Here is a 12,457-nt window from a genome sequence, read left to right as displayed (position 1 = left end):
AGACTGTAGAGGGACAATAGGAGAGACCTGGGGCTCTATTTTCGTCCAAACCCCTTATCCCTAAACTACTTTGCCTTTTTTAATATTTTGAAAATAATTTTTGAATGGTTCAACTAGCTGATCTACATCAACATGTTGTGAGCTTTTGGCTAGATTGGCTTTTTTAACTATTCAAAAATGTTTTTCCAAATAGTAAAAAAAGGCAAAGTAGTTTAGGGATAAGGGGTTTACAGCATGGATGAAAATAGAGCCCTTAAGAGTCTTGGGGGGGACTCTGGTCAACCAAGTATCAGGTCTAAGTGGTTCTGAGTCCATTCAGGATGGTGTGGTGTACGGGCCCTGTGTCTATTAACGTTTCTCTGCTCTTCACTTGAATGTGTTCTGTGGACTCGGACTATCAAGAGCCAACCAGTTGATACTGTGCCAAGAATAGACACTACCAGCTGCCACCAGCTCACACGCTGAGCTCTAGGAATGTCAGCCATCACACAGTGAGCCAGGTCACTATGACCCTTCGGTGACAGACATGCACACGGACGTGTGTGCACAGGGACGTCAGCGTTATTACACAATACTACGCTCACTGGCACAAAACATGCATGCCTGCTGCATCTGTTTGATGTAGGCAGACGTAAGCTAAAAGCGGTACACGTGGGAATAAAGCACCTGCAACCGGCTGACACCGGTGTTCACTAGGCAGCCAAACGTCCTGCTTGTGTACGGTGATGACTGGGTTAAACTGAAGCCGTGGGAAATGGGAGCAGTACAGCACAGGCGGTACAGTGTGCGACCTTGGCCTTGGATTGCAACATACACACATACTGTACAGTGGGGATGCATGCAACAGTTAACCCAAGTTACTTGACTTGATCTCAACTATTTGTCGAGTTGTGGATGTTTGGCTTCCTATGCCGCAAAGTAAACCCAGGCGCGAATCCTGAGGGTTACCATTACGAATAGACTACAACATCCTTTCCCAGGATAACTAGCATTAGTATAATTACTGTTATGCCTCCACAATACTATGAATGTGCAGGAAAACGAATTCCAAACGAAAACGACATTGTGTAAAGCGTTTCAAGGCTGCAAGCCTGCAACCACTGATTATTGTATTAGTGATTATTCTATGGATCACTTTTGTCAGAGTTTTGAAGAGACTTCTGTGTGTAGCCGGCCGGCGTGCAACTATGCAGACAGCCCAAGTTAAACAGAGCAACACAGACACAGTCTCGGGTCTTACCTGCTGGACCAGCGCATCGTCCAAGAGCCTGGTGGGTCCTGAAGAAGCGCAGGCATGGTGTTTTGACAGCACGGGCACTCTGCAGCTTAACACATGACACCCCACTGAACAGAGGGGCTGAGCAGCTGGTAGCCACGACACGTAGCAGGCTCGCCATGGTGCACACTCCCCACTCTCATACGGCAGGGGGACAGACTGCACTGGCTCTCGCTACCTAGAGGCAGACAGAGACGGGAAGTGGAGGGAGAGGGAAGTAACAAGAGAGGGGTCATAGTAGGATTGAGTGGAGAGTGAGGAAAGAGTGAGGGAGAGGCAGACAAGGACAAACAAGACAGTGGGAAGGTGAGAGATGTGAGAAAAATATTTTTTATTCCACTTTCAAAAGCAGGCTATAAAAGCAAGTCCTTTCTATAGGAATGCTTATAAGTTACAACAAGTATACAGTTACATCGCATATGGTACGCAGTCTACGCACATGCTATGCTATGTTTAGGCAACAGGTCGAATCCACTGAAAATGCTTTAAACTTTGCCCCAGAACTTAAATGGCGTCCCTGTCTGACAACCTGTACTTCTATGTGACCTGTCCTACAGTACAAAGTCCATGACTCACATCTTGATTGGTCGTATAATTCTGTTCTTGCAGGTTCATTCAATTTCAAGACAAACCCTGTCATATGCAGTAGGGGTTAATTAAATCAACTAATCAAATTAATAGATAATTTGGAGAAAATAAAATGTTTTTCATTCAATTTTATTTCACGTAGTGGAATTGGCAGAACTAGTGCTTGCTGCATGATGCATATTTTTGATATAATATACAAAATAAAACAAAATATAAAAACACGCTTCTCAATTATTCGATTAATTAAAAAAAGTAATCGATAGCATAATCGGCAAGAAAATAATCAATAGTTGCAGTCCTATAGCACACAACACTGGAACAGTCAAGGGCACTGGATGGAAAAATACGTCATGTAGTGGTCAGAGAGGAGGTGATATTACTGGAATACTCTGGACGAGCCTGACATCACATTAGTAACATAACATCATTGATTAACGGCTAATCATTAAAAAACACACTAGGGCCTACTAACTATAACACTGATAGGCTGGGGAGCAAATTAGGTCACAATGCATATATACTAGGGATGTCCCGATCACGTTTTTTTGCTCCCGATCCAATTCCGATCATTTGATTTTGAGCATCTGCCGATACCGATTTCTCCGGATCCGATATTTATATTTCATAGAACACGTTCATGCCATATCACAATAGTACAATATCCCAAATCACAGACAATTTCCAGTCTAATATCATGATATGGATATAATATTGATACTAGGGATGTCCCGATCACACTTTTGGCTCCCGATCCGATCATTTGAAAATCAGGTGATCGGCCCCGATTTCCGATCAACCGATCCGATCGGTACAACCCTAATATATAGGCCTACTGTATTCACACAAGTCTCTAGACTGTTTCTAGAGTGAAGAGACCATGCAGCTCAAAACACAATGACAAAACCATTGTGAATCATTCAAAGCCACATTACTCAAAGACAATAATAACCACATAATGAGTTTGAGGACAACAGGAGGACAGCCTGTATGCATGCATGGACCTAGCCCGTCTCCGGACCCCCCGGGTTGAGCTCCTTTGGACCCCTACCCCGTAGGGTCCGGTATCACCGGCTTCAAGCGACATGGGATGCAATCTGATTTACCCTGACTTACCCCTGTGCTGCGCTGTGGGTGTCACGCTGACATATTCCAAAAGAAGCATATGAACGCTATAGGAGACAACGAACCATCTGACCCCCCCCGCGAACGGCTCAGAAGCCGTTAAGTATTTTTAATGTTTGTACGACCGTTTTGGCAGCTCTCTTCCTTCCTTCTTTATTGACATCCTATTGTACCGCCTCCATCACCGTGGCTCGCTACCTGCGACAGAGCGCCGGACGCTCTGTCGCAGGTAGCGAGCCACGGTGATGGAGGCGGTACAATAGGTAGCTGCCAAAACGGTCGTACAAACATTAAAAATACTTAACGGCTTCTGAGCCGTTCGCGGGGGGGGGTCAGATGGTTCGTTGTCTCCTATAGCGTTCATATGCTTCTTTTGGAATATGTCAGCGTGACACCCACAGCGCAGCACAGGGGTAAGTCAGGGTAAATCAGATTGCATCCCATGTCGCTTGAAGCCGGTGATACCGGACCCTACGGGGTAGGGGTCCAAAGGAGCTCAACCCAGGGGGTCCGGAGACGGGCTAGCATGGACCATAAACTGTAACTGAATCATATACAGGTATAAAAGGCCAGTCAATCCATTGGAGAAAATACATGACATATGCATGCATATGTGCACTCTCCTGTCACTGTCACTGCGCTGTGACAGTGACTTTAATAGGCTTCTGCATCTGTCTAAAACTAATAAAAACTGGGACTATACCACCACGTAATCAAGCCCTGTATAACTAACTAACTGTCCCGGGGGGGGAAGCTGTAGGTTATTATTATGGCAGACGTGTGACTGTGAGTGACACCGGGTTGGTTGGACATCATATCTTCACATGGAAACTTATACACGTGTACAGTATATATACTGTCTGTCAGTATACATGTTTATAAGATACAGTACAGACCAGCACAATTATATGCATACTAAATAAATAAACGTTTTCAACAAGTGTTTGTTTCTTTTATAAATAATATATCCTTCAGACTGACTCCTGCTGTGTCAGGAGTTTATAGCAGCTGCAGCCAAAACCACTTTTGTTTTTTTTGTCTCCATTGACAAAAAAAAGTTGGATTATACGCCGTCGTGCGACGGTGTCGCGCGCATAAAATAGCAGATGTACAAGCTCAACAACGCGTAGCGTTGCGAGGCGTTGGTGAGCTTGTACATCTGCTATTTTATGGAGAGAGAGAGGAAAAAATGCTAACTCGAGCAAAGCTAGCTTATGGCTAACAAACAACCACGGATGTTAACGCGCATTCACATGAAATCACATTAAAACACTACAAATGCACAAACACACTCCGTAAAGGAGAGAGGAATGCATGCATGGTCAAAACGTGCCGCCTCAAATGAAAGCTTAATTTAGGTCCCATACATTAAACAGCACTGACCTTTGCAGACAGCTCTGTGACTCTGTGCCTGTCTAGTGTTCGGCCGGAGGACAAGTTGGACCATAAAGCGGGTCAGGTTTTTGGAGAGGGTGGGGGGATGTCTGGCAGCCGACCCGGAAGATCATCATCACATGAATAGAATTTTTCCATATTTTTTTTTCTCCATGCATCATATTTGATTCGATGATGCATCATAAATGATATTTGATTATGCATCATAAATTATGTTGATAATTTATGATTCATCATCAAATATGATCATGCAGCAAAAAAAAAAAACGCGTCCAGCATCATCATATCAGATCAGATATCATATCAGATCAGATATCATATCAGATCAGATATCATATCATTGATATATGATATCTGAGCTCTGGTCCATTCTAAATGCCGTTGCATTTGCAAGAGCTAATATCTGATCTATGATGATGCTGGACAAGGTGCCAAAAGTCACATTAGACCATAACTCGCTGATCATTAACTTAATTAATACACCCGAGAGCAAACCTCTTAATAGGTTATTCTTAAAAAAAAAAAAAAAAGTTTATACATTTTCGTATTCATTGATTCATCATGTTTTATGTAATAATAGCACAGCCATTCTAGCTAGGGTAATACTAGGCCTACCAACCACGACCCAATTAATGTTTTAAACGCAAACGTCGATGCATGTGAAATAATCTAGATCAAATAGATTGGAAAAATAGTACGATACTTGAATCAATAAATGATTGAATCAATACGTATAGCTGGCCTGGTATGATATTTTGCCTGCATCATATTTGAAATGTGTAATGTCAATGAAGATCCACTGAGGGGCGCTGCTGTACTCTGCTGTACTGCTATGAAGCTTTCATCCATGGCTGCTGTGCCTCCTGAATGTCTGTCTTTGATTGATTGATTGATTGATGGATTGATTGATTGATTGATTGATTGAAGTATTTATTAACAGTTTGCAGAATTACAGTACATTTCAAGCACAACTCAATACAAAAACTGTTAACTGTGAGTGGACTGCATGTGGACTGAATGTCTGTCCAACTGTCTAGCTGTTGTTGGAGGCTGTGCTCTGGATGTGCTGAACATAAAACGCATGGTGATGCTCAAGTTAGGAAACCTAAGCATTTTGGTCCAAAGTTCTATTCAAAAAGTCTATGTCTATGTCTAGTCTATTTGAATTATCTAGTCATTCTTATTCTCTCATTACAGTATGTATAGTTAACCTCGGCGACCTTACAGGCGTATGCATATTCTATGTAACTTAAATAGCATTGTATGAAGACATAGCACTCTATAGAGCAGTCCCGCCCCCTCGAGAGACCTGGAAAAAAAATCTCCGTTCATTTTCCTCATAGACTTTTCAGAAAGTATTTATTTAAAGACATTTACGCCGCGGACAAAGCCAACTCTTGTCGTGACAAATCATGACAATAAACACAATGTTTTGGGCCAAACAAAACATTGTTTACAACACTTTTTTGTGTTGTTTTTCTTCTTTGTAATTAAAAAGCAAATCAAAAAGTGCATAGTTATTTTTTTATTGTTGAACAAGTTACAACATTTAAGCCCTGGACAATGTTCCAAAATTGGGCACAGAAGTTTTGAAACTGGTACCACTCAGGACAAAAAAAAGAAAAGGGAAAAAGAAAACAAAGAATACAAAGGGAGACATTTAAAATGAGAAATTAAATACTGCTGCTTCATGTAATGTTTTCCAATTGTGTCTTTTGACATTGCTGATTTTACACTGTAGCCTACCTAATTGCAACCCAAAAGATGTTATATCATTAAATATGTTTTATGTTGCAACAAATATAAAAACTTAAAAAAAAAACATCTGATCTTAACAAATACAATAATGTATAAAAGACTGTATTGTTCTCATGACTGATGATAAATGCTAACATCACATCAGCAAACACAATAAATAATGTAAAGAAAACATATCAAAGTAAAGAATCAGGCCTAATGCCAAAGAGCATTCGTAATAAAGTCATTGCAATACAGTGATTAGAGGGGTCTTTTTTCAGTCGTTGTCATAGATGCAATCTGTGGAGAAATCATATGAACATTTGTCATGAAATAGAAAATCCAAATAATCAAAACAATAGTAAAACCTCCTAGTAGTATTTGAGTGTTCTCATCTTAGTATTTTAGACAGTGTTTTTTTTTGTGTGTAAAGTATGTGTTCATTATAAAATTACCCCCTAAACATTAAAACGTACCATCTCCTCCAATGTCATCATAGATATCAGCATCCCTAGGAACAGCAAAAGAAAATAAAGAATACATGAATACGAATAAAGAATGACATAATATATAAATTAAGCTGTACATCTGTGTGTGTGTGTGTGTGTGTGTGTGTGTGTGTGTGTGTGTGTGTGTGTGTGTGTGTGTGTGTGTGTGTGTGTGTGTGTGTGTGTGTGTGTGTGTGTGTGTGTGTGTGCGTGCGTGCGTGCGTGCGTGCGTGCGTGCGTGCGTGCGTGCGTGCGTGTGTGTGACATGTGTGTGTGTGTGTGGTGTGTGTGTGGGTGTGTGTGGGGGTGTGCATGTGTTTTTAAGCTGTACATGTGCGTGCGTGCGTGCGTGCGTGCGTGCGTGCGTGCGTGCGTGCGTGCGTGCGTGCATGCGTGGAAGCAATCATGTGTTTGTCTTTGAATGGGTCATACTTACTCCATGTCAATGTGGTTTGTCGAAACATAACCAACTGCAAATGAGAGTGTGATAGATCATTAGTATTCATCTCAGACAGCAAGACAATAGGCTACTGTGTACTATACTAAGGTGGGTTTAGACACATGGGTATAGCCTACTAGTGTAGTATACTGTAGGAACAGAAAGGTTCTAAATGGTATTATATCTTACATACTGTAGGTAGAAGCCTCGTATAAGCCCTTTGGAGTTGGACTTCTTGCCTCAACCTGGCACTTTCCCTCATGTTTTTATGTACTGTATGTTTTATTGTATTGTTTTAATACTGTGCTAAATAAATATCAAATAATAAGAATAATAATAACACAAAAAATAAGTATGTTTATATGAAAACCAATCATGTTTTTTTTCTGTCTCTTTCTTCTTCTTCTTGTAAAACAAAATGTGTGCTTATGTAGGCTTGAACCAACCAATTTCAACTAGTGGAATTATGACAGACACCCACCATCAATGTTCAATTGTAATTCTCCATGTTAATTTTGACACGCCAATTTCTTCAACATTTAACACAAATTCCTCCAAACATTATGTCCTTCCTGCCTATCCCGTATCACTCAGAAATTGACCCAAAAGTGTTACATTTAACATTTGGTCAATTTGTACACTTTCAGTGTTATTAACACTGATGCTAATTTAACAAATGCTAATTTAACACTGTGTTAAATTAGCATCTGGGTCCATTTTTTACACATTATCATTTATTTAGCAGAATGAATTCTGCATTTTAATGTATAGACAGACACTAGACAGGAAGGCAGGTATACTGTATATACAGTAGGTACTCACACTTGCCCTCTTCATTCCTACAGATCAGCTTGTTGTCCACGGCTTTAACGATGACATCGACAGTTTCCCTCGGTTTGATTGCCAGATCTTTGCCACTCCACTTTTTATTAGATAATGTGGGGATGATGGTCACCTGATAAAGCACCTGGATCTCCCCTTCATACTGTAATAGTGTGGAAAGGATAAGAAGTCATGCGATGTCTTGCGATGTTTGAAAAATGAAAGTCATTGCGAAGAGCTACAGATAAGAATCACATGAGTCCCCTCACAGGGTGAGGGAATGAACAGCAATGATGTAAGCAAAATCACATGCCTTGAACTTTTTCCTGAAGTCTCTTTCCTCTTTCTCAAACTTTTTCTGCTTCTTTGGATCCATCTCTTCCATCTTGTGTTTCAAAGCTGTGAGGCTATAGAGAGCAAATATTGTATTATAATAACTTTAAATAGTAGAGATTGTAGTGGTCAAATTGAGATCTTAATGATAAACACTGAAAATGAGAAAGCTGGCAAGTAATAGAATCCACGTCACAGCCTTTAGACTTTAAAATGCTATAATATATAATATATGCTATATGTGTGTATAACATTTTTTGGCTCTTTAGTAGTTTTACCTGCTGATTAGCGGTGGAAGACGGACAATTTGAGAGTCAACATCGTCATAAATGTCTTCATCAACTGCTGCTCCAGACTGGTCTAAGGAAACTAAAACAGGAATTGTTGAGTAAGATGGCCAAGAAGAACACATTCTCATTTAGAGCAGTGGTTCCCAAAGTGGGGTCCGGGGACCCCCAGGGGTCCTTCCAGTGGGGGTTCCAGGGGGTCCCCAGCTAAATGACAGTTTGGAACCAAAATGGACCCTTACGTGTCTGTAACTCCGAGAGTGTGTGGACCCGTCCCTAAAGGGTCCATTTGGTTCCATTTGTACTCTCTCAGAGTTAAATTAACATTGATTTTACAATATAAATTGGGCGTCCCAGAGATAGAAATGTCATTAAATGGGGGTCTGTAGACTAATATGCATGTCAAACCTGGGGGTCCTTGAAATGAAACGGGTTGAGAATCACTGCTAGAGCCGTAAAAATCTTCTCTTATATGGGGGTCCCTGGAATATCTTTTGAAATGGGGGGTCCGCGGGCTAATTAGTGTAAATTTGGGGGTCCTTGACATGAAAACGTTTGGGGAACCACTGATTTAGAGCGTGGGCCTCAGGAAGGAAGTGCAAAAGGAGTAGGATGTTGCACTTCACTAGCACTGGAAGCTGTGCTAGTGAAGCTGCTAGCTTCACTAGCACTGGAAGCTGTGCAGTGAAGCTGCTAGCTTCACTAGCACTGGAAGCTGTCCAGGATTTCCTTGGACGTACAGTATACAAATTACAGTTGGGTGCCACCGATATTGTCCCTTATCATTTGACCCATTTAGGCCTGACCTCAAAATTTAAAAAAATCCTTCTAAATCCTCTTTTGAAATGGGGGGTCCGCGGGCTAATTAGTGTAAATTTGGGGGTCCTTGACATGAAAACGTTTGGGGAACCACTGATTTAGAGCGTGGGCCTCAGGAAGGAAGTGCAAAAGGAGTAGGATGTTGCACTTCACTAGCACTGGAAGCTGTGCTAGTGAAGCTGCTAGCTTCACTAGCACTGGAAGCTGTGCAGTGAAGCTGCTAGCTTCACTAGCACTGGAAGCTGTCCAGGATTTCCTTGGACGTACAGTATACAAATTACAGTTGGGTGCCACCGATATTGTCCCTTATCATTTGACCCATTTAGGCCTGACCTCAAAATTTAAAAAAATCCTTCTAAATCCTCCAGTTTTCTGAAATAAATATTTTCACGATTTTTCAAAAATAGCAGACCTACAAGCTCGTAGCGCGCCACTCGGTGGCGCGCTATGAGCTTGTAGATCTGCTATTTTTCAATAGCTAAATTATAACATAATGTTTAAAACACCAAAAGGGGTTCCCGCCCAAAATGGGTTAACTGTCCTTTTGCGCAGATCACGCAAACCTCAGCAAAAAGAAAAGGACAATATCGATGGCCTCCAACTGTAGCTAACTCTGGGCCCAACAATTCTATTGCATATATTATTATTTTTTAATGAAAAGAATAGTTCATGGATCATAAACGTGAAGCAAACTGTTTAACAAAAATATAACTACAGTATAATAGCATTTAAAAAGAAAATAGATACCTGAATTCCCCTCCGCAGAAAACTGGCTTGGTGGAGGTACTCTGACATGGAAAAAAAAGTATTAGCATTAATATATTATACACATTCAATATAATTGTATAAGTATGGGTTAACATTGGATTAAATAAATGAGTAAGTAGTAAAATGTTCTGATCATGCAATGATAAGTCATTAGTGATTAGTTAATTGCACATAATTTGTTTGCTTCCACCTCCATGTTGGGAGGTAATTCCTGACTGAAACAACAGAAATTAATTAATCCACATTAAAATAACTTATTAAATAATTAGTAAAAGTGACCAGAAATCGAAACACCGATTCCAATGAATCAACAATCAGCTGAATGTTACTCTAATTGATTGGTCTGTCTTGTCAGTAATCAAACTGCAATTATTATGACTAATCATGATTGTTAATGAAAAGGGTGTAGATGCCCATATTATGCTGATCTGGAGTCAGTTGTTACTCATAAAGTGAAGGAAATGGTGTGGGGAAACATTACTTCTAATCAGCAAATAAGGGCAACTTCACCCCAAAGTGGTTATTTTAAAAAGTTCAGGGATTAGCATCATTGGGCGTGCAGATCTGTGATCATATCGTGCTTCATTTCTTCTCCGTAGTAGTGGGATCACAAAGTGTAAACCAGGCTTTACAACGGAGAGTGTTTTACTTAGCAGGTATCCAGGTTAACATCCTCAGGAAGCCACGAGACATTGGTGACGACTTGCGTTCCAGTGGAATAGAGGGACTTGGGAGCATGTCCAAACCAAAGGTGAAAAGTAAGTACCATTTTGTTTCTCTTTAAATGTTCAGTTTCAGTTTATCTTGTTACTTGTGAACACACGTGCATGCTGTTGACTTTATGGTATAGTTATGTGTGTAGGTAAGCCTTGCCGAGCCATGAGGCCCATAGGGGCAGGAGCCTATCTCCTGTTTCTGTAGCGTGAGGAAGCTTGATGTACAAGTACACCCCCTGGACATGACGCTAGTAGTATGTCGCAGGGATTTACCCCCAATCCAACCCGTGATGCTGAGTGCCAAGCAGGGAGGCACTGGGTCTTTGGTATGACCCGGCCGGGTATCGAACCCCGGCCTCCCATTATCAGGAGTCAGGGCGGACAATCAAACCACAAGGTCACTGAGCCGTACTGTACACTCTGTGTGTACAGTATGCATTATCTTGTGTTGAATACACATTCTGACGAAAAATGCATCATGTAATTTGTGTTGTTTGTATTTACAGTTTACTGTAACAACACCATCATCTCCATTGGATTTAATTTCTTGATGAATTGAAGTCAATAAATATACCTTTTGGAGCATATGAGTGTGCGGGTTCCCATCTCTTTGCCTATGGTCTATTTAAGTGGGTGGATCACTCACATCTTGAGTTTGGCCAGATGAAGAGCCTTGGCTCGAAACATCATCAATACATATACCTTTTGGAGCATTATGAGTGTGCGGGTTCCCTTCTCTTTTCCTATGTCCCTTTTTGAACCCAGCACCTCCACGAAGGTGATGTGCGTATTTTACTATAGTTTCTTCTTGATGAATTGAATACACATACTGTAGGACCACAGGGCCCTCAGGAAATGTTGTGTTATCCTTTTAGCATTATTGTATACATGTAACTATACCTCTGTACTTTTTTTCAAACTGTTAATTACAGTATCCTACAGTTGGAGGCCATCGATATTGTCCTTTTCTTTTTGCTGTGGTTTGCGTGATCTGCGCAAAAGGACAGTTAACCCATTTTGGGCGGGAACCCCTTTTGGTGTTTTAAACATTATGTTATAATTTAGCTATTGAAAAATAGCAGATCTACAAGCTCATAGCGCGCCACGAGTGGCGCGCTATGAACTTGTAGGTCTGCTATTTTTGAAAAATCGTGAAAATATTTATTTCAGAAAACTGGATGATTTAGAAGGATTTTTTTAAATTTTGAGGTCAGGCCTAAATGGGTCAAATGATAAGGGACAATATCGGTGGCACCCAACTGTACATGTAACTATACCTCTGTACTGTTTTTCAAACTGTTAATACAGTATCCTATCAATCAATCAAAATGCATTCTCACCTGATATCCAGACTTGGATCCACCACGTCATCATAGATATCTCCATCATCCTCAGGTGGAGGGGGCAGAAACACTAAAGGATTAAAAAAAATAAAAATAAAAAATAAAACACTAAATACTTATATAATCATAAACATAGCAACAGCACCAAGGAAAAATACTGAGACACAACAGAAGAAACAATTTACCCTTACTTACAATCATGAGTCATGACAGCATGCATGTCTTCAGATTTATATAAAACAATTTGTTAAAAATGTAAATTAAAGTGAATCAAACTACAATTATTTTGGAGCATACCTCCCAGTCTTTTGATGTCACTGTAGA

General features: G+C 40.6%; 2 protein-coding genes across 2 annotated transcripts in view; both read right to left on the bottom strand.

The window, feature by feature from the left end:
* The window catches only part of nnt (nicotinamide nucleotide transhydrogenase), a 69,130-nt gene extending 64,667 nt beyond the window's left edge, over positions 1 to 4,463 (bottom strand). Inside the window, exons 1-2 of the mRNA XM_079524519.1 lie at positions 4,370 to 4,463; positions 1,241 to 1,454 (exon numbers count right to left, since the gene is read on the bottom strand). Coding sequence (XP_079380645.1) covers positions 1,241 to 1,397 — 157 coding nt within the window. The 5' untranslated portion in view covers positions 1,398 to 1,454; positions 4,370 to 4,463. The remainder of the gene's footprint in view (positions 1 to 1,240; positions 1,455 to 4,369) is intronic.
* A 1,434-nt stretch (positions 4,464 to 5,897) lies between these two features.
* The window catches only part of fyb1b (FYN binding protein 1 b), a 21,479-nt gene continuing 14,919 nt past the window's right edge, over positions 5,898 to 12,457 (bottom strand). The window contains exons 10-19 of the mRNA XM_079525353.1: positions 12,431 to 12,450; positions 12,131 to 12,203; positions 10,724 to 10,801; positions 10,054 to 10,094; positions 8,479 to 8,569; positions 8,181 to 8,274; positions 7,868 to 8,030; positions 7,043 to 7,076; positions 6,595 to 6,629; positions 5,898 to 6,418 (exon numbers count right to left, since the gene is read on the bottom strand). Coding sequence (XP_079381479.1) covers positions 6,396 to 6,418; positions 6,595 to 6,629; positions 7,043 to 7,076; positions 7,868 to 8,030; positions 8,181 to 8,274; positions 8,479 to 8,569; positions 10,054 to 10,094; positions 10,724 to 10,801; positions 12,131 to 12,203; positions 12,431 to 12,450 — 652 coding nt within the window. The 3' untranslated portion in view covers positions 5,898 to 6,395. The remainder of the gene's footprint in view (positions 6,419 to 6,594; positions 6,630 to 7,042; positions 7,077 to 7,867; positions 8,031 to 8,180; positions 8,275 to 8,478; positions 8,570 to 10,053; positions 10,095 to 10,723; positions 10,802 to 12,130; positions 12,204 to 12,430; positions 12,451 to 12,457) is intronic.

This window comes from Electrona antarctica (assembly GCF_951216825.1).
Source record: "Electrona antarctica genome assembly, chromosome: 16".
NCBI classification, from domain to species: domain Eukaryota; kingdom Metazoa; phylum Chordata; class Actinopteri; order Myctophiformes; family Myctophidae; genus Electrona; species Electrona antarctica.
Note: the sequence above shows the minus strand (reverse complement) of the source record. Positions and strands in the feature narration are given on the sequence as shown.